General features: G+C 40.8%; 1 protein-coding gene across 1 annotated transcript in view; it reads left to right on the top strand.

Annotated features, from left to right (window-relative positions):
- Positions 1 to 21,366, top strand: part of PDGFC (platelet derived growth factor C) — a 385,303-nt gene that overhangs the window by 246,004 nt on the left and 117,933 nt on the right. Inside the window, exon 3 of the mRNA XM_082264297.1 lies at positions 17,354 to 17,534. Coding sequence (XP_082120423.1) covers positions 17,354 to 17,534 — 181 coding nt within the window. The remainder of the gene's footprint in view (positions 1 to 17,353; positions 17,535 to 21,366) is intronic.

The following is a 21,366-nucleotide window of genomic DNA, read 5'->3' as shown; positions in this document are numbered from 1 at the left end:
TAAAGCTGCTATGGGGGATCTTTAAAGGGATTGTAAAGGCAGAAGGTTTTTTATCATACATTTTATGCATTAAAATATAAAGCCTTCTGTGTACAGTAGCCCCCCTAATACTTACCTGAGCCCCCCCCCTCCCTATCCAGCGATGTCCACAAGTGCCTCAGCCATCTGGAACTCTCTCTCCTGATTGGCTGAGACACAGCAGCAGTGCCATTGGCACTGTCAGGAGAGAGAAGGGACAGGGCCAAACGGCAGCTTCGTGTCTGAATGGATATATGGAGCTGCAGGTCAGCTCAGGGGTCCCCATAGCAATCTGCTTGCTGTGGGGGCACTCAACAGGAGGGAGGGGCCAGGAGCTCCAGCTAGAGACCCAAGAAGAGGAGGATCCGGGGCTGCCCTGTGCAAAACCACTGCACAGAGGAGGTACGTTTAATGTGTTTGTTATTTTAATAGAAAAAAAACAAGACTTTACTATCACTTTAAGTGGTTAATAAATGTACTGGCTGTCACTTTAAAAAAAAGAGAAATACTTTTTTAGAGTAACTTTTTTATAGTATAACACTTTAAAACCTATTTCTGTTCATTATGCATCACTATCAAAAGCACATTCCTTAATTTATAACACTGTTTTGTTTTCCCTTACGAGGAGTACAAGTTGTAATTTGAGAAGTATTATGTACACTGTGTCTTTTTTTGGGGCTTTTTTTGCAATTTGCTGATTCTGCATATTGGCATCCAAAGGATTTCCCTCTGACATAGAAAACAGTACGTGGCCAAGTATTCCCGATTCAGAAAAACAGACTGTAGAATTTAAAAGCGTACAAAGTTTATCCCTGCACACGCTGGGTGAAAGTAATCTGATACAACTGACTGGCTGAAAACAGATACACAAGGGCTAAGTAAAAAATAAACTGAAGGGAAGGAGAGCTGAGGTGAGCCTATAGTAACTAGCTAGAGTACAAATGTCATTTTTTAGCACCTTTAATTAAATTGATTGGCTGTTGTACTCAACACATTTTACATTTTCTTTATTTCATGCAAAGCAATTTCCTGCAGATGAAATTGATAATAATTTATTTGTGGTACTTATATAGCACGATCAATTTACACAGTGCTTTACATATAAATTGTACATTCACATCAGTCCCTACCCTCAAGCAGCTTACAATCTAAGGTCCCTAACTCACATTCATACATACACATAGTAGGGCCAATTTAGGCAGGAGCCAAACTTCTCTCCATGAAAGACATCAGGGAGAGACTCACATTCTATAGGGATTGGGCTGCTGAGGACTGGGGTAAAGTCATTTTCTCTTATGAATACCCTTTCCGATTGTTTGGAGCATCCGGAAAAAAACTTTGTCCGGAGAAGAAAAGGTGAGCACTACCATCAGTCCTGTGCCATGCCAACAGTAAAGCATCCTGAGACCATTCATGTTGGGTTGCTTCTCAGCCAATGGAGTGGGCTCACTTACAATTTTGCCAAAGAACACAGCCATGAATAAAGACTGGCACAAAAACATTATCCGAGAGAAACTTCTATCAACCATCTAAGAACAGTTTGGTGATGAAGAATGCCTTTTCCACTATGATGAAGCACCTTGCCATAAGGCAAACGTGATAACTTAGTGGCTTGGGGAACATGGTCCATGGCCACAAAACTCCCCAGTCCTTAACTCCATTGAGAACTTGTGGTCAATCCTGAAGAGGCGGGTGAACAAACAACCCCACAAATTCTGACAAACTTCAAGCATTGATTATGCAAGAATGGGCTACCATCAGTCAAGATGTGGCCCAGAAGTTGATTGACAGCATGCCAGGGCGAATTGCAGAGGTCTTAAAAAAAGAATGGTCAACAAGTTTTTTGCATAAACTTAATGTAATTTTCAATAAAAGCTTTTGACACCTAAGAAATGCTTGTAATTATAATTCAGTATTTTTTTTTTGCCATCAGTATACCTTATTAACATCTGACAAAAAAATCTAAAAACACTGAAGCAACAGACTTTGTGAAAATGAATATCTGTCATTCTCAAAACATTTGGCTACGGCTGTACTATACAGGGTTAACCTCCTGGGTTAATATTGTTATGCAGGAGAAAAAAAAATCAATTCTGACTCAAAAAGGCAGTTGGATCAATTCCCTGAATCAAAGCATTGCTCTATTAGCATTTGACAATTTGAACTTTGGATGCTTTTAGTTATAGGAATTTATCCATTGCTTTTTAAATTCATCTATTGTTTTTGTTATTGCTACCTGCTGTGGTAAAGCATAATGTAAAGTAGAACCAAAGACAATTTTTTCATTTTGATTAGGGTATAGGTGGTATCTCTCGGCAGTCATTTTCTGCCATCTGTGCTCCACTGAGGAAATTTCCCTTGGCTTCTTGCCCCTTAGCCAAAATGAGGGAATTCCTGGTTGTCACAAGAACTAGTGTCCCTATTGGAAGATTTCCCCTATACAGTATTTTTGTTTTGATGACAACCCAAAATGAGGGATTTTCTTTCACTTTTACTCTTAGTGATAACAGCAAACAGGACAAATAGACAAGGTGAATCTCCCTAACAGGGTCACAGACAGCAAAAAAAAAAAAAAAACCTGACAGGTGTTCCAATCCCTCTTCACTCTATCAAAAGCAAAAACAAGTTTTGCCTTTAGTTATACTATAAGCGCTCTTAAGGTCCATATAGACTACTACTGTGCTGTAATAACATGTCTTAAACCTCTCAACACAAGTAACTATGTGCAGTGCAATACAGCGACATTTGTTGTGAATGTCGCCCTAACACTGTACCGTCTCTGCCATTTTGCAACTCAAAATAGTGCACCACAACACTCAACAAGTAAAAAGGTTATGTTCATTTTCTGGCCCATTGTTGTATATTGATGCACTGCAACAGAACTGATAGGACTGAAATAACTCTCATTGTAAAGATTGTAGGAGCACAGATCAGTACTGTTGTCTGGACGCTGTGTCCACTAGGTTAAAAGCCAGGACAGGGGGAGGTCAGATGTGGGTGGCTTCCTTACTTCCCTTAGCAAGTGTTCTGGTTAGTGTTTATCAGTGTTATGGGTGAATGAAGCAAGGACCCCCAGGACAAAATGCAGGATACTCGGTCAAACCAGTCTAGCTGAGGTTTGTTATCTGGCTCTGTATGCGGCCGTCTTGTTCAGCCTTCGCAGGTAGCTAGGTGAGAGGCAAGCTTAAATGTACTATGACCACCTGTCCAGGCGAGTTTACTTGGTTTAAGAGAAACTGTAGACCCGTTGACTCCAGGGAGTCAGATCAGGGGATGAACAAAAATAAAAGGTGGGATCTCAATCCGAGACATGGGTTTTGAGCAAAGGTTCTTCTGTGAAAAAGTGGCCCCATCAGGGGGACGTTCGCCGAGTGCATAGTGAATAGCTGGCAGTTGTTAAGGAGTAGGCCGGCTGCAGCGTCTTTAAAAACGCATGAGTTATCAGCTGTCAGCGGGCCTTCTTGCAATGAAAATAAAAACATTGCCGGCATGAAAAATTTTGAAAAGAAAAATGGCGTGGCAGGCCAGGAAAGGGGGAGGACAAGCGAGCGACCTCCCCTCCTGAACCATACCACGCCATGTGCCCTCAACATGGGGGGGGGGTGCCCTTCCTATGTGAATGCTTTAGAAAATGCACAAGTGGCTGATGTAGGAGGACATACATGTACATACACCCACATCGGCACTGCTCTCGTCTGGCCTTATATGTACAGTGGCTGGGCATGAGGCATTTAATAGAGTTTCTGTTTGCAATAAATAAATACATTTTAAGCAGAACTCTAGCCAAAAAGATAAAATAAACAAAACCAGCTTTTGCTGCAATGTTCACCTTCAATCCATGGATTTTCCCAAAGTACTTTTTTTCTGCTGCTAGATGTCTTCAGTCTGATGACCAGCACCATTCAACTAACTTCATCCTAATCCAATTTATCCTAGACCTGTCTCTGCATGTGGCTGGACAGTGAAGGGAGACTCAGCACAGTGATAAGCTCATCTGTCTTTCAAACTATGACCTCATTGGTTCCTTGTACTGCTTCATCCTCTAACATGCTAGCTTTGCTATACACCTAATGAAAAAGGTGGATACCAGGTCAAATTCGGGTACTTTCACCCTTGAAATTAAAAAATAAATTTAATGATATATTAATGATTAAAGAACTACCGGTACTTTAATTTGAATCTTTTATAACTGCCTAGTAAATAGATTTAAGTAAAAGTAACCAATAAGGGGTTTGTAGCCTTTGTAGATAAAATGTATCATGAGAAGGCTAAAATATTTTAATAAAAAATAAAAACATGCTATTTTATCAATTACCTTTACCACAGTTTATGAAATATGAACATCAGCCCTGTTGGCATTCAATATAGTTTTCCTGTATGAAGGTTTTGGAGGTCATTAAACTGAAACTTCCTCAGCAGACAGTTATTCCTTATCTCCTTCCTCGGAGAGTCTTTGGAAAGTTCTGAAAAATGTTCTTCACAGTGACACCAGCACCTTTGTCTTGATGCCTTGGTGCAGCTGTGCTTCATCGAAAATAAATGAGTAATTCATAAATTCCCAAATGAGAACTGAAACTTTGTTGAAAAACCAGACTTGTTTGTTGAACATAAAAGGACATAAATCCTTTACAGTTCCCCGGGGAAAGACTTGAAAAGAGTAGTAATTATTATAAACCACTTAGTGCTATATGCTCTGTATCATGTTGCCGTGAGAAAGTTATGTTTGATTGGCTAAAAAAAAAAAAAACAGGTTTAGTAAATCCTTTTAGGTTGATTTAAACTGTTGTATGCAGTGTAATACAATACCACATTTTTATTAAAACCAGTGTTAATTTTGTTGATTAAAATATTTTTGTCGACTAAATTAACACTATTTTAGTCGACTAAAATTCGACTAAAACTAAAGCAATTGAGATGACTAAAATACGATGAAAACAAAATTTTAGTCAAAAGACTATGACTAAAACTAAATCAAAAATTGACATAAATATTAACACTACTCTGCTGGCCATTTCTAAATTCGGCAACACAATTCCATCCAGAGCCTGTAATAATAGTACATTAAAGTTTAAACATGTATTGCACTACCGCATAAGTAAGGGGCATCTATTAAGCTGCTGAATGAGAAAAAATTAAGATAAAGGCTTTTCTTTCTTCTTATATGTAGGTAACATGTGCAATGACACTACAGCCAATAGAGTTTACAGTTTTTTTTTTTTTATATATATTTTAACGTTACACTTCTGTTTGTCAAAAAGCAATATTTTTGTTTGTTTATGAAACTTGGTTTAATTTATGAAGACATTATATATCACAATGGCTAAATCTGTGTGTGTGTGTAGTGCATGTTCAAACCTTTATACCATAATTAATAACATATTATTCAATTTTTACTCCAGGAGTATATAATTAGTTTGGAAATTCTAGAGAAATGTTTAAATAATGCATTACAATTACCTAAACCCAATCGATTTGTAGTTGATTAAAATGATTAAAATGTACTGGAGGTTTTAGTAGACTAAAATATGACTAAAACTAAAACAATTCATATGACTAAAATACGACTAAAACTAAAATAGCATCTTAGTCAAAAAACTAAAATACAACTAAAACTAAAATAGCATTTTAGTCAAAAGACTATAACTAAAACGTATTTAAAATTTGCTGCCAAAATTAACACTGATTATAACCCAGCGACAACACACCCAATTATGATATGGCTATTTGTATATTTGTATTCTATTTTTTTCATGTAGTAAATAAATGTAAAAAAATAATTTTATAGAAGATTAGTAAAATATTTTACAAACAAAATTATGAATATAATTCTTACATTTTCAATACTTGTGCAGCAAGTAAACTTCCTTTATGGTTCTCTAATTGAAAATGTATAGTGTATTTCCTTTACATGGATAATAGATAATAAAATGACAAGCTCTAACAAGCAGGGCCCTCTGATTCCTCTTGTATTGAAACTGTACTGTCTGCCCTCGTGTGGTAAAGCGCTGCGCAAGCTGTTGGGGCTACATAAATCCTCTATATTAATACCCATGCTTTGGGGAGCTATAAAGTGTATGCCCAACCAAAGCCCAATGTTCCAAGAGGCTGAGCTTTAAAAAAATCCATTATAATTTAGGTATATCTATGGCTACATAATGTTTAAATATGGCCCTGAATGCATGTAAGTCAGATGAAAAACTCAAAATAAAAAAAAAATTCAACATGGTGTCAAAATTTAAAATTTTAAAAGTATACAACATTTGAAAATATTCCATATAAGGTATACAAATCACTTTATGAATATACTCATAGAAAGTATTGGTTTTTACAGAAATTACTTTGGCATAGGGGCTTCTCTGTAACACACTTTTTGTTGAGTCCAGTTCTAATTCCCATTCAATTCAATGGGACTTTTGCTTAAAAAATTCCTTATTTTGGAGGTTTTCAAATTTTGAAAAAGTTCAACCAAACAAATAAAAGTAAATCAAGACAGAATAATGTTTAACATAAACTACCAAGCAAGATATACAAGTATTTTGCAGAAAATGCCACTAGTTTAACCACTTTAGCCCTGGAGGATTTGGCTGCTCAAAGACCAGGCCCTATTTTGCGATTCGGCACTGCGTGACTGTAACGGACAATTGCACGGTCGTGCGATGCTGTACCCAAACGAAATTGACATCCTTTTTTCCACCAAACATAGCTTTATTTTGGTGGTATTTGATCACCTGTGCGATTTTTTTCTTTTTGCGCTATAAACAAAAAAAGAGCGACAATTTTGAAAAAATAACAATATTTTTCACATATTTTACATGAAATTTTCAAAAAAAAATGTAAAAATCGTTTACTAACTACTGGAAAGATTTAAGTCATTTTTATTGTTTTGTTTTTTTAACTAGTAATGGTGGCTAACTGCAATTTTTTTTGCAGGACTGGGACATTGCGGCGGACAGATCAGACTCCTAACTGACATTTTTGACACTTTTGAGGGTACCAGTGACATTACTACAGTAATCAGTGCTATAAATATGCACTGTTACTATAAAAATGACACTGGCAGGGAAGGGGTTAACTTAACTGGTGATCAAGGGGTTAAGTGTGCCCCTAGGGGCATGATTCTAACTGTCAGGGGTGTGGCTTGGGAAGTAATCACAGAGACATGTGATCCTATATAGCAGGATCACATAGCCTCTGTCATTACTTCAGTGAGAATGACAGACGGCTGTGTTTATATCAGCTGTCTGTCCTTCTCTCACTGCTGCGGGAGATCGCGAGCTGCCGGCGGCCATCGGAGCCACCGGTCACACGCACTGGCTCCCCAGCTGAAGAGCGGGTCGGGAGCGCGCCTTTGGCAGTGGGCGATCGCCCCCTAGCTCCTCCCATGCGAGCGCCGTACATGTACGATGCTTTGCCTGGGAGCTCCAGACTGCCGCCGTACAACTGTGGTGGGGGGTCGGCAAGCAGTTAAAGGGTAACTCCAGTTTCGTGGGAAAAGAATAGCAAATAAAAAAAAAATATATATAGCATATACAATAGCGACTCAAGTCATATTACAATTGAATGTTATTAAAAATGATCCTTTCCTTTTGTATCTGCAACTCTGTAATTTTCTGTAAAATGCAATGCAATATGGCTACCCAGAGGTGTTCTGTACACTGAATGAGTACAGAACAGACCCAAGAAACATCATTTCCAGCTTATGTGATTGGTTCACCGATTTTCCCAGAAGTCTGCACTAAGATACAAATCAAATTTTAGGCATCCCCTGCAACAGAAATTTAATTTTTGGTGAGATACAGCCAATAGGAAATCATGTCCAAAGGGATGCAGGTCCTGCAATTTTCCTCATTAGTGCCCTGCAGGTGAACCAGCTGGTTGATATTTTGGAAACCACTCCCATTAGCTTACCTTTCCACACAGACAGACACAGACAAAAACACAGGGATTTCTTCAGAATAAAAAAAGGTAGGAATCTGCAACAAAGTTTGTTAAAATCCTTGCAATGTACATAGATCACCCAGAGGGGAATGTTTTTTTTCTTAACAAAAGTGGAGTTACGCTTTAAGGTATGTATACCCTCAGACTGCATACCTAAGAAAAAAAAAAAAAAAACTTTTCAAATAAAAATGTTGTAATATTAATAATCCTCTTTTTGACAACTTGTATTATTAACACATTAGAGTATATAGAAAATCAGTTTTGCATAAAGTAGTAATGTTTACTTTTACTGTAAACCCCCTTTTTTATGTCTATGCCCTGTTGGGGAAACTTTCCTTCACTTCCAGCTCTGGAGATGCCACAGAAAGTGAGAAGAAAGTTCTCTAAAGTGAAAGTATAGATCTCCAAAACAGGGGGCAGTTGTCATTGGTATCCCTTTTAGTTTATTTCCCCTCACTTCCTGTTCTAGTAACAAATCTTAAAATGATGGACTTTTCAAAATCTGTTGTGATGAGCAGTGATTTCTGGTCATTGGTGACTGATCTATTAAAGTACCTTCAGAGGTCACAAAACTAGAAACCCACAATGCCTGCAATGTCTGATTATAATGAGATCCTAGTCAGCAGTGACAAGGGAAGACAAAGTACCACTACATTTATTCTTACTGGCCATATATGTCTGCCTATTTTAAAAGCCACTGTTAATATATTATGTTTATTGATTAAATTAATTTAAGACATTCATGGTGCTTGCCTAAATGAATTCTGAATCAGAATCACTCAGTTGCGAAATAAATATTACATTACTCTAATCAGTGTAAAGTCACACAAAATACAGCTAAGGTCTGATTGGTTGCCTTGGGTCACTATACATGTTTACCATAGAACAAGCACAATTTTAATTCCTGTACAAGTCTTTAATTCTTGGAATCACATTTGCAACTTTATGGTTGATATTGATTTAATTCTGCTGTTGCCTTAATTAATGGAATGTGATAAAGTATGTAAAATTGGACCTGATCACTTAGCTGTACCCCCCTACTTCCTTTAGAAATGTTGTAAGGGAATTCTATTTCAAACATACAAAACAGAGGTGATCTAATCTGTTATTTTACCATGAGTAGGTCTGCAAAGCTAGCCAAAGAACGAGATAGTGGTAGGATGATCACAATTCTGCACATTGCTTCTGTAGGCTGAATGTGGCACAAGCATGGACACATGGATGATGGATGATTACTTTGGTCGGGCATACATGAACTGATGAGAAACTTTTGTCACTCACCTTACGTCAGGTAGTAATAGCCACCGTGGGGAAATGTATTGTGCAGCAGTGACCACCCTCTACCTGAAGAAGAGTTGGCCATGAGTTTTCTGCAGAAGAGAACACAAAATTTGTATACCTGTTTTCTGTATTGACTGCTGTTGTACAATCACATTATGTTGATGGCTAATAGCCTGCCTCTACAGAAGGCCCATAAAATATCTTTATTTTAACATTCTCTTCTTTGGGAACCTAAATCATAAAAAGACAATGTTGCTCGATATTAACAATTTTCTAGTTTCTCAGAGTAGGAATTTTTACTGTGGTGCTAGGATTTAAAACTGCATATTCAAATGATTTATAGATGAGATACAGCTGTACTGGCATAGGGTATACATTGGAATGGCATTAGTGTGCAGGTGGTTGGACATGAATTAACTTGCAGTTGATTTTGAGATCTAACAGCAAATGTGGAAAATCTGAGATGCTTGGTGCTGTGCAAATGCATTATAAAATTTGCAAGAGACAGTAAATAGTTAGGGGAAGACATATGAATATGGTGGAAATAGAAATGTTTCAAGAAACTGATTAGGGGCCCATTCGTGCCTCCTGCAATGGGCTGTATTACTTAGCACAGGCCCAAAGTAATAACAAGCCAAAATCCATTATTTCCAAAGGGCTTTGTGAAAATAGAAAATGCTGCATTAAAATACAATGCAAAGGTTCAAATTGCATCACAGTGCACAGCAACATATATTAAAGCGGTTGTAAACCCTATTAAAAAAAAAAAAAAAAAAACCTGCAAGACAAAGGCATAATGAGCTAGTATGCATCGCATACTAGCCCATTATGTTTAACTTACCTTAAAACGAAGCCCCGACACGGACCCCCGGACATCGATGCGGGCGCTGCCATGATCCCTCGTCGTCTCTTCCGGGTTCGGCGGCTCCGGCGCGCTGATTGGCCGAAAGAGACGGCTCCAGCGCGCTGATTGGCCGGAGCCGCGATGACGTCACTCCCGCGCATGCGCGCGGGAGTGATTTTTCCGGCAAGCTCCCGGCAAGTTAATTGAAGGTCCCCCCGGACCTTCAGAGCGCATGCGCCGCTCGCGCGAGTGGCTGCATGCACTGTAAATATCTCCTAAACCGTGCCGGTTTAGGAGATATTATTTGTACCTACAGGTAAGCCTTATTATAGGCTTACCTGTAGGTAAGTGTCAAAAAGCGGGATACAACCGCTTTAAGGGAAAAAAAGCAATGGATTTGCTCCTGATTAGTGTTGAGCGAACACGGACTGTATTATTCGTGTTCGTACCGAATAATTGGATTTTTTTTACCCGAACACGGACACGGACACTTTACTGTATGTTCGGGTAAAAATCCGTGTTCGGTCGTTTTATTTCCGGGTTTTGCATGCTTTGGCGCTCTTTTCATGGCGGGCTTTCAACAGCCAATCAACAATCGTTTAACTGGTGTGCCTTAAGCCATCCCAGCCATGCCTGCAAATGTCTTAGTAGCTGTGATTGGCCGTCTGAAGCATGTGACCAAGTCTTTATAAGTTCGAGGCAGCCGCCGCAGCAGCGTCATTCTGCTGCTTAGCTAAGGGACAGAGCACACATCAATGTGCTGGCTGCTGATTAGGGACAGATAGGCAGGAAAAAACCATTTGTGTCCGGATAGAATTGAGGGACAGGTCGGAGTGTTTAGGCAGGGCGAGTTGTAGGCATTTTAGGGATAGAGTCTGCTGAATTATAGGGTCAGTGTCTTCTACAAACTACAATCGATATTGCTGTGTGGGGGGTGGGGTGAATCTGCACTCAATCCTGATCTACGATCTCTTCTCAATCCTGTTAGGGACAGAGTCTGCTGAATTTTAGGGAAACTGTGTTCTACAAACTACAATCGATATTGCTGTGTGGTGTGGGATTGGAGATAGGCAGGTGTCAGTGATCCACATCCATTTTTCTGTGTGTGAGCTGCAGTGAACACAATCTTTTTGGGCTGCAGTGAACACAATCTTTTTGGGCTGCAGTGAACACAATCTTTTTGGGCTGCAGTGAACACAATCTTTTTGGGCTGCAGTGAACACAATCTTTTTGGGCTGCAGTGAACACAATCTTTTTGGGGTGCAGTGAACAAAATCTTTTTGGGGTGCAGTGAACACAATCCTTTTTGGTGTGCAGTGAACACAATCTTTGTGGGGTGCAGTGAACAAAATCCTTTGTGGGGTGCAGTGAACACAATCTTTTTGGGGTGCAGTGAACAAAATCCTTTTTGGGGTGCAGTGAACAACATCCTTTTTGGGGTGCAGTGAACACAATCTTTTTGGGGTGCAGTGAACAAAATCCTTTGTGGGGTGCAGTGAACACAATCTTTTTGGGGTGCAGTGAACACAATCTTTTTGGGGTGGAGTGAACAACATCCTTTTTGGGGTGCAGTGAACAAAATCCTTTTTGGGGTGCAGTGAACAAAATCATTTTTGGGGTGCAGTGAACACAATCTTTTTGGGGTGCAGTGAACACAATCTTTGTGGGGTGCAGTGAACACAATCTTTTTGGGGTGGAGTGAACAACATCCTTTTTGGGGTGCAGTGAACAACATCCTTTTTGGGGTGCAGTGAACACAATCTTTTTGGGGTGCAGTGAACACAATCTTTGTGGGGTACAGTGAACAGAATCTTTGTGGGGTGCAGTGAACACAATCTTTGGGGGGTACAGTGAACACAATCTTTTTGGGGTGCAGTGAACACAATCTTTGTGGGGTGCAGTGAACACAATCTTTTTGGGGTGGAGTGAACAAAATCATTTTTGGGGTGCAGTGAACAACATCCTTTTTGGGGTGCAGTGATCAAAATCCTTTTTGGGGTGCAGTGAACACAATCTTTTTGGGGTGCAGTGAACAAAATCCTTTGTGGGGTGCAGTGAACAGAATCTTTGTGGGGTGCAGTGAACACAATCTTTGGGGGGGTACAGTGAACACAATCTTTTTGGGGTGCAGTGAACACAATCTTTGTGGGGTACAGTGAACAGAATCTTTGTGGGGTGCAGTGAACACAATCTTTGGGGGGTACAGTGAACACAATCTTTTTGGGGTGCAGTGAACACAATCTTTGGGGGGTACAGTGAACACAATCTTTTTGGGGTGCAGTGAACACAATCTTTGTGGGGTGCAGTGAACACAATCTTTGGGGGGGTACAGTGAACACAATCTTTTTGGGGTGCAGTGAACAACATCCTTTTAGGGTGCAGTGAACACAATCTTTGTGGGGTGCAGTGAACAACATCCTTTTAGGGTGCAGTGAACACAATCTTTGTGGGATACAGTGAACAGAATCTTTGTGGGGTGCAGTGAACACAATCTTTGGGGGGTACAGTGAACACAATCTTTGTGAGGTGCAGTGAACACAATCTTTGTGGGGTGCAGTGAACACAATCATTGTGGGGTGCAGTGAACTCAATCTTTGTGGGGTACAGTGAACACAATCTCATACTTCTGAAGATTTGAGGGTGCTGCCTGTTCCATACTCCCCCTACTCCTCATCTAGCCTTTTAGGGGTACAAACAATAGTAATTGGGGCCTAGTGTGGTTGTGTACGTGTGATATACATACACTTTTTTTGGATCATATTTTCTATTCCGCTATTTAATCAAAAACCTTTGGGGATCAGTTAAATTGGGGGATAGTCTGTGTTGGTACGTGTGAGAGAGATCCACCTTTCCAAGTTTTTGGGGTTCATCTCATACTTCTGAAGATTTGAGGGTGCTGCCTGTTCCATACCCCCCCCTACTCCTCATCTAGCCTTTTAGGGGTACAAACAATAGTAATTGGGGCCTAGTGTGGTTGTGTACGTGTGATATACATACACTTTTTTTGGATCATATTTTCTATTCCGCTATTTAATCAAAAACCTTTGGGGATCAGTTAAATTGGGGGATAGTCTGTGTTGGTACGTGTGAGAGAGATCCACCTTTCCAAGTTGTTGGGGTTCATCTCATACTTCTGAAGGTTTGAGGGTGCTGCCTGTTCCATACTCCCCCTACTCCTCATCTAGCCTTTTAGGGGTACAAACAATAGTAATTGGGGCCCAGTGTGGTTGTGTACGTGTGATATACATACACTTTTTTTGGATCATATTTTCTATTCCGCTATTTAATCAAAAACCTTTGGGGATCAGTTAAATTGGGGGATAGTCTGTGTTGGTACGTGTGAGAGAGATCCACCTTTCCAAGTTGTTGGGGTTCATCTCATACTTCTGAAGGTTTGAGGGTGCTGCCTGTTCCATACTCCCCCTACTCCTAGCCTTTTAGGGGTACAAACAATAGTAATTGGGGCCTAGTGTGGTTGTGTACGTGTGATATACATACACTTTTTTTGGATCATATTTTCTATTCCGCTATTTAATCAAAAACCTTTGGGGATCAGTTAAATTGGGGGATAGTCTGTGTTGGTACGTGTGAGAGAGATCCACCTTTCCAAGTTGTTGGGGTTCATCTCATACTTCTGAAGGTTTGAGGGTGCTGCCTGTTCCATACCCCCCCTACTCCTCATCTAGCCTTTTAGGGGTACAAACAATAGTAATTGGGGCCTAGTGTGGTTGTGTACGTGTGATATACATACACTTTTTTTGGATCATATTTTCTATTCCGCTATTTAATGAAAAACCTTTGGGGATCAGTTAAATTGGGGGATAGTCTGTGTTGGTACGTGTGAGAGAGATCCACCTTTCCAAGTTGTTGGGGTTCATTCACTGGAGCGCGATCGCAAGATGCGCGAGTACAAGCGCACGCTGGTAGACGCCATGCTGCTGGCATTCCCATCTGACAGCGGGGCCACAGTGGAAGCACAAGGCAGAGGAGGAGGAGGAGGAGGTCGCCAACGCAACCAGGGCACCGCCAGCACCTCAGAAGGCAGGGTTAGCATGGCCGAAATGTGGAAAAGCTTTGTCAGCACGCCACAACAAACAGCAGCACCAGCAGCTCAGATGGAACGTCTTAGCAGGAGGCAGCATTTTACCAACATGGTGGAGCAGTATGTGTGCACACGCCTACATGTAGTGAATGACGGGTCTGCCCCCTTCAACTTCTGGGTCTCCAAATTGGGCACATGGCCTGAGCTTGCCCTTTACGCCTTGGAGGTGCTGGCGTGCCCTGCAGCCAGTGTATTATCTGAACGGGTATTTAGCACGGCTGGGGGCGTTATAACAGACAAGCGCAGCCGCCTGTCCAGAGACAATGTGGACAAGCTCACGTTCATTAAAATGAACCAGGCATGGATCCCACGGGACTTTTCCGTACCTTATGCAGAATAGCAATGGATACCGACCTTACCCACCCATTGTTCCATTTTTGCTCTTTCTCACTCTTTTGGGGTGTACCCTCATTTAAAATTTTTGAAAAGAAGCAGTGTTGGCTACCTCGTCCTCCTCCTCAGGGCCAGATTAATGTAGGGGCTATTGGAGCTGCAGCTCCAGGCCCCTACCTTTTATATAGGCCCCGGGTTGGCCATATTCACTGTTACCGCTCTTCTGTCACTTGTAAACACAGAAGTCTGGCTTCTATGCTCGCTTCCCCAGGCAGCACCCTCAGAACCTCCCCACACAGCGTGAAGGCCGGACAAGGAGGGACAGTTGGCGATGCATGGATGTGTTTATGGGCTTCAGAGACAGCATCCCATGTTGAATTAGGCATGCATGGCTGCACCCTTCCTCCTCTGGGTGCATGGCAAGGCACGGCCCTTAAGGCCCTTCAAAATCCTCAGCACCAAGCCCATGATGCTGTTAATCCGGCCCTGGTCCTCCTCCACCGCCGCTTCCACCTACACCGCCCATAGGTGTGCGCAGCCTATTGCATTAAGGTGTGCACCCCAAAGTTGAAATACACATGCATGTGTTTGCCAGCAGGGAGAGTAATGTATCGGGGCCATGTACCTGTAGGCAAGGAGAAATAGAGCAGAGCAGGTCCCAGGGAGATCTTTCCCATCTCCTCACTGGCAATGCTATGTGCCCTAGGTGATTAGGGTGTGCCCAGGCACACCCAGCACACCCTGTGCGCACGCCTATGTCACCGCCACATCCACCACCACCTCAACCTCCCTCCTACTCCATATGGGCCTCGTCCTTCAGAGATGAAGAAGAACATTGTTTTATTTTTCTGTTTTTTTTTGTTGTTTTAAGTTATTTCCCTATCCACATTTGTTTGCAGAGCACTTGCCATGCTCTTAATTACGTTTTGCTGCCATTTGCAGCACTCTAGCCCTTTCCTTTGGTGTTTTAGAGCCATTTTAGTGCCTTAAAGTTCGGGTCCCCATTGACTTCAATGGGGTTCGGTGTCCGGGAAAAGTTCGGTAAAAGTCCGGGACACGGACCCGGACTTTTTTTTAAAGTTCGGCCGAACCCGTCGAACACGGACATCTAGGTGTCCGCTCAACCCTACTCCTGATGCAAACAAAAAAAACCTACAGCTAGGACCATAATAAATAAAATGTATGTATAGCCAAAACGTCTTTGGGTTTTGCAGAGGAGTGTACCCTATTGGACAAATCTACATTTCTGTGACAGTGAGCTGTAATCTTTGGGTAATCACACCATGTCTAATTACCAACTGGTCGCCCATGTCTTTGTTTTTAGCTATTGACAAGTCTATAACTACATATAGTATAGAATCCCCTTCAGAAAAGTCTTGTATGAGGCTCAATGCTAGCCTCTCTTTTAACACTAATCAAGGGCTGTCTTCCAAAAGGAAACTGCCTGGGAGGAGGTAATGTACATACAAGTAAGGCAAGAAGAAGCAATGGGTATGATTATTTCTGCATAAGAGTACCTTGCTATTAATAGTCATTATTGATAGCTGATATAGCAATATTTTCTTCTTGTGGAACACCATTTTCTTTTGAAATCGTAAATTGTGTTCTTATATACATATTTGTACAAGTAAGAAACGGCTCACTTAATTGCTTATTTATCCCTTTAATACCTCACTTGATTTGTTTGAATTCATCTCATAGCATTATTTATTGCCTTTATTATTTTTATTTTGGTTAAATGACTTCCATGAAAATGGCAGATTACCTTCATTTCTACATTTTTTTCTGTTTAAAAAAAAATTATGGTGTTTTTTTTTTTATTACATTTTAACACCAGAGGCAATGATATCTGAGCATGGTAGCCAAGACTAAGAAAAAAAATGCACTTTATGTTCTATGTGTTACAGTATATGGCACAATTACTGTGCCTCTGAGTTCCATCTAAAACAAATTCACTGGTGCTTCTCACCTGCAAATAACCTACATTTGATCAACTTCTAAGCCGGATTAAGCAGCTTCAAGCTGCTTTGCATTTCTGTTGACTTGATAGCCATTCTGATGTGAACAAATGCCTGTGTCCATTGGTCCTTACTGTTAAGCCAAGAAAAAAGAAAGCTTACAAAACAAGAAACCTCCGACTAAAGCTTTAGAGTACTGCCTACACCCCACCCAAAAGAGTAGTTAGTAATAAATATTCAAGATGTACATGCTCTTTCCCGCAATGATGAGTGGAAAGATTTTTTTGGACTTCCAGAGTAGACTGGTTTGGTCTACACTGCTACTGTTCCTCTATAGCAGTGGTTCTCAACTTCCGGTCCTCAGGACCCACTAACAGGCCAGGTTTGCAAGAAACACATCACAGGTGATATCATTTGCTGCTCAGTGATTGCAGTATTCTAGTCCGCATCTCCCCAAGGTAATATTTAAAATCTGGCCTGTTTGTGGGTCTTGAGGACCGGAGTTGAGAACCACTGCTCTATAGAAATAGATGTAAAATTACCTTATACAAGCTAAAATCTAAAAAGGTACCTGACCCATCAGCTAACTTCAGACAAGGACAATAGCAAGCCAGTCAAAATGTCCTGGAGCTATCACTTGATGCACTTTACATTCTAACATCGTGGTCTTTGTTAGCAAGGTAAACAGTAAAGAGATACTCTAAATACTAAATCAGAATCAAACTAGGAATTGCACTAGGATTCACTCTAATGCTCTTTTTTTTAGTAGTTAGATGTGTTTAGTAAGTTGTGTCATGCCTCAGTTATTCTTTAAATTAAAAATGTGTGAACATATTCAACATCCTTCTATCTTTCATTATTTTATTTTTATCTTATCAGGTATGATTTTGTAGAGATTGAAGACCCTATTGATGGCACGATCCTTGGGCGATGGTGTGGCTCTAATACTGTGCCAGGCAAACAGATTTCAAAAGGAAATCAGATCAGGATACGATTTGTATCTGATGAATATTTCCCTTCTGAACCAGGATTCTGCATTCATTATACCCTCCTCACCCCGGTAAGCTTCTAGATTCAGTGTAGTCGTTATTATAGAACGCTGTACTTTCGGTAACGTGATAGCCTTAGGTCATCAGGTCTGAACATACCCTAAAAAAAGTTAATGAAAACTAAACAACTTTCTTCAACAAGCAATGTATTCCTTACATGAAAACTAAATATATACCCAGGTGTTTCACTTTGCTGATTTGGGATGTGTCAGTGATTTCAGTTTGTGGTCAGTCATGTGAAAATTCCTGTGTAACTTTGTTTTCCCAGTTTGCAAGGAAATTTAATATCTGTAAATTATGTTTGAGTTTTTTTGGAAAATGATTTTGTTTGAAACAAACAGTAACTGCCAGAGAAGATTTAACATAATACTGTGATGATTATATGCAGATGCAGCTTGTTTGTGCTCCTTCCATTTGTCACCAATATGTTTTTAAAGATGCAAAGTCAAACTCAAACTAAAGTTAAACTTGGAAACTAATTTCCAGTGTGTGTCAGAATGTTATGTAATTAGTACTTAAAGGGGGTTTCTTCTTAGGATCAAAGATGCACACTATACTGGTTTATGTTGTCTCCTACCTACTTGATACTCCTATTGGAAGCAGTCGTGTCACCCATTCAGGAGGATTAAGGCTGGGTTCACACTGTTGCGATGTTAGACATCGCATGTGATCTGCACCGCACTGCTGTACAGATTACATGCGATTTCTGTGCAATGTGAATTCAGTCATACAGATTATATTCGCAACGCATTCACAGCAAAATGGGGCAGGACCCTTTTTTTAGTCCGCACTGGAATCCTGCACCATTTGGCAGTTCGCACTGCGATCTGCGAACCGATCTGGGGGTGTCAATAACTTTTTATTGACACCCACAGCGGTTTGCATAGGGGAGTGTGAATTGCCTGCGAGAGACATTCCATGCGGGAACCTGCACTGGAATCACGCTGGTTCCTGCATCGCAATAGTGTGAACCCAGCATACATTGTGAAACTGTTGCTTACTTAGAATTATAGAAAATAGAAGTTATAGTTGAAAATAAAGCAGATAACAACATTTGCAGAGAACTTTTACATGTGAACACATTTTTTTTTTTTTTACACAATTTTTATTGCGTATAACAGAAATGGTACAATACAAACAGGTAGTATGAAAAATCCTACAGAAAGCAGTCAGGCATGACAACAGCAAGCTCATGACTTGAAAAGGTACAACAGCAAACTACTGCTTAATGGGTTATGGAAAGGATTTACAACATTCTGAAAATTAGGCAGCCCTGTAGATGCGGTAGAGATATAACAAAGCCAATGGTATACCCCAAAACTAAGAAAGAGACAAAGTACGAGAAATCATGCTTCATCCTACCAAAGTTAGGTTAATTCGCCTCCATGGCAGGGACCTCCTACTCATATCACATGGAGGTCCTGTCCCGGGGCCTCATCAAAGGGGCACAGTGGAAGAAAGCGAGGAAAAGCAGAGAAGTACAGACAGAGAAAGAGGAGATAAGAGAGGAAGGAAGAGAGAACGAGAGAGGCGAGAGATAAAAAAAAAAAAAGGAAAAAGGGGGGGGGGCATACGACCCATCCGCTCTCTCCACAGCAGCAGTACAAAAGAAAGGACAGTCATCCTCCCATGACAGGCTCAGACACATTGGGGAGGTTAATGAAGCTCATTCGTCAAGGGAAATTAGATAGGTATCGCTCTGTGGTTTTGAAGTGAGACCAGCAAGCCCATGTAGCAGCAAATTTTTCAAGTCTGTTGTGAGTGATGTGAATAAATTCCTCCATCTCTTCCACCCTATTGATCCTGGAAAACCACTCTCTGTTCATGGGGGTATATGTAGTACACCAGTGAACAGGAATGCAGAGTCTTGCCGCGTTCACCATATGCATAGCCAATGATTTGAAGTAGACCCTTTTAGGTAAAGATGTAAAAATTGCTCGGGAGTAAAGTCTAGGGCAAAGGTTGTGACCTGGTGTATAATCTGATGTACTTCCCTCCAGTAGGTGTTGAGTAGGGAGCATTCCCACCATATGTGAAGCATAGTGCCCTCAGCTTGTCCACATCTCCAGCAAGTGTTGGGTATATTGTGTGAAAATGCATGTAAAAGAGAGGGGGTCCGGTACCATCTGGTCGCTATTTTATAGCAGTTTTCTTGAATTGCTACATTCAGGGAGCCTTTATATACGTACTCGCTCATAGCGCTCCACTCCTTATCGGTAAACGCTTTCTGAAGTTCCTTTTCCCAGTGAACACATTTTTAATGTCAAATATACTTAATATGACACACGGGTTCCATATAACTTACAAACAAACCTTAGTTCCAAAAATATAAGGAAAATAGATAAATAGACAGACAGACAGACAGACCGACCAAATTTTATACTTCCCTCATCAGTTCATCCCTCAGTCACTAACTTTTTTTTTCACCAGCCCCTCCCTCTTAGAATGTTAGCTCGCAGGAGAAGGGTCATTCTAACCCTCTTGTTTTGAATTGTACTGTTGGTGTATTGTCTCCCTTTATATTATAGACTTTTACAGTTTGACTGATCCAGAGCAAGTATGGATATAATGACTTCTGTCTTTTCTCTGACTTGCTCCACTTAGAGGTAAGGAGTTTTGTTATTATTTAAGGGTTCCGATCAAAGCTGACTTCCACGCAGACATTAAGGACTATGACCACCTGAATTTGATCTGGTAAAAACCTCTTCAAGTCCACTCTACACTCTGTACAGCAGAGCTCAGAGATGGGAGAGGAGCAGCATAAGGAGCCAATTGTGTGTACTGCACTGCAAGGAGCATGTTGATAGGAGGACAGAGTAGAATGAAAAAGCAATAATCTCATCAGTTTGCTGCTCCTCCTGGATGGGAATGGTACCTGTGAGTGAAAGTGAAGCTGCAGAAGGAAAAGGTCAGGCGCTAGACAGGGATGTACTGGGGGAGTGAGCTGTGTAAATATCAGGACTATATAGTTATAATTGCTATTTCTTTGGCAGGTATAACAGCTCCCATTATTGTATTTTATCTGTGTATTTACCTGAATGTTGGATTTAAAGATTAAGTAAGGCTAAGGCACCTTTTGGAGAAGTGCATGGCTTTGTGGGTCTCCACCCACAGAGCCATGTCATTCATTCAATTTTTTGTCATTGAATGAGCTACAAGTACTGTCATCTACTGTGGCTGATGGCTTAGTTCTGAATGAACTGCGAGGGTGCTGATGAGTGCTCTTGTTTATTCACAAACCCTGCAGCTTTCAAACAAACAGCCTGTATGACGATATGGGCAATCATTGGCAAGGCTTGCCTGTAGAAGCCTGACATTGTACACAGGTGCAGTGCTTTCCAGGCTCTTGCAAAAGAAATTGTGCAAAAATATGTGCATCTGTTATTTTTTCTTGAAAGGTGAACTTATCCTTTAAGAGTTAAAGGTTTAGGCAGGGGGAAGGTAAAGCTGTGTCTTCACTTTGGTTTTTTTTCATTAACCAGCGGGTTAAAAAAAAAAAACTGACAGATTCCTGCATTCGCACAAGTGATGTGGATTCAGGAATGTCCCCCGCTGTCCGCCTGATGTGGGAACTCCACCCCACACTGTGTCAGAATACACTAATCATTGTAGCAGCCACTGGCTGCAGCGGCTGATCTGATGCTGGTTTTTCAGCAGGACCATTCAACAGACGCTGGTTTAATGATCAGCTTCTGTTAAACAAGGAAGGGTGTGCACGGGTCTTAATATCTGATTGGCTATAAAGGACAGCAGCTGTGTTCTAGTTTGTGTAAATCTGCCTGGTGATAAAAAAATTGTTTCACCAGCCTAACACAGGATCAAGGTGGACATAAGTAGTTATAG

This window comes from Pelophylax lessonae (genome assembly GCF_965119305.1).
Source record: "Pelophylax lessonae genome assembly, chromosome: 1".
NCBI lineage: Eukaryota > Metazoa > Chordata > Amphibia > Anura > Ranidae > Pelophylax > Pelophylax lessonae.
Note: the sequence above shows the minus strand (reverse complement) of the source record. Positions and strands in the feature narration are given on the sequence as shown.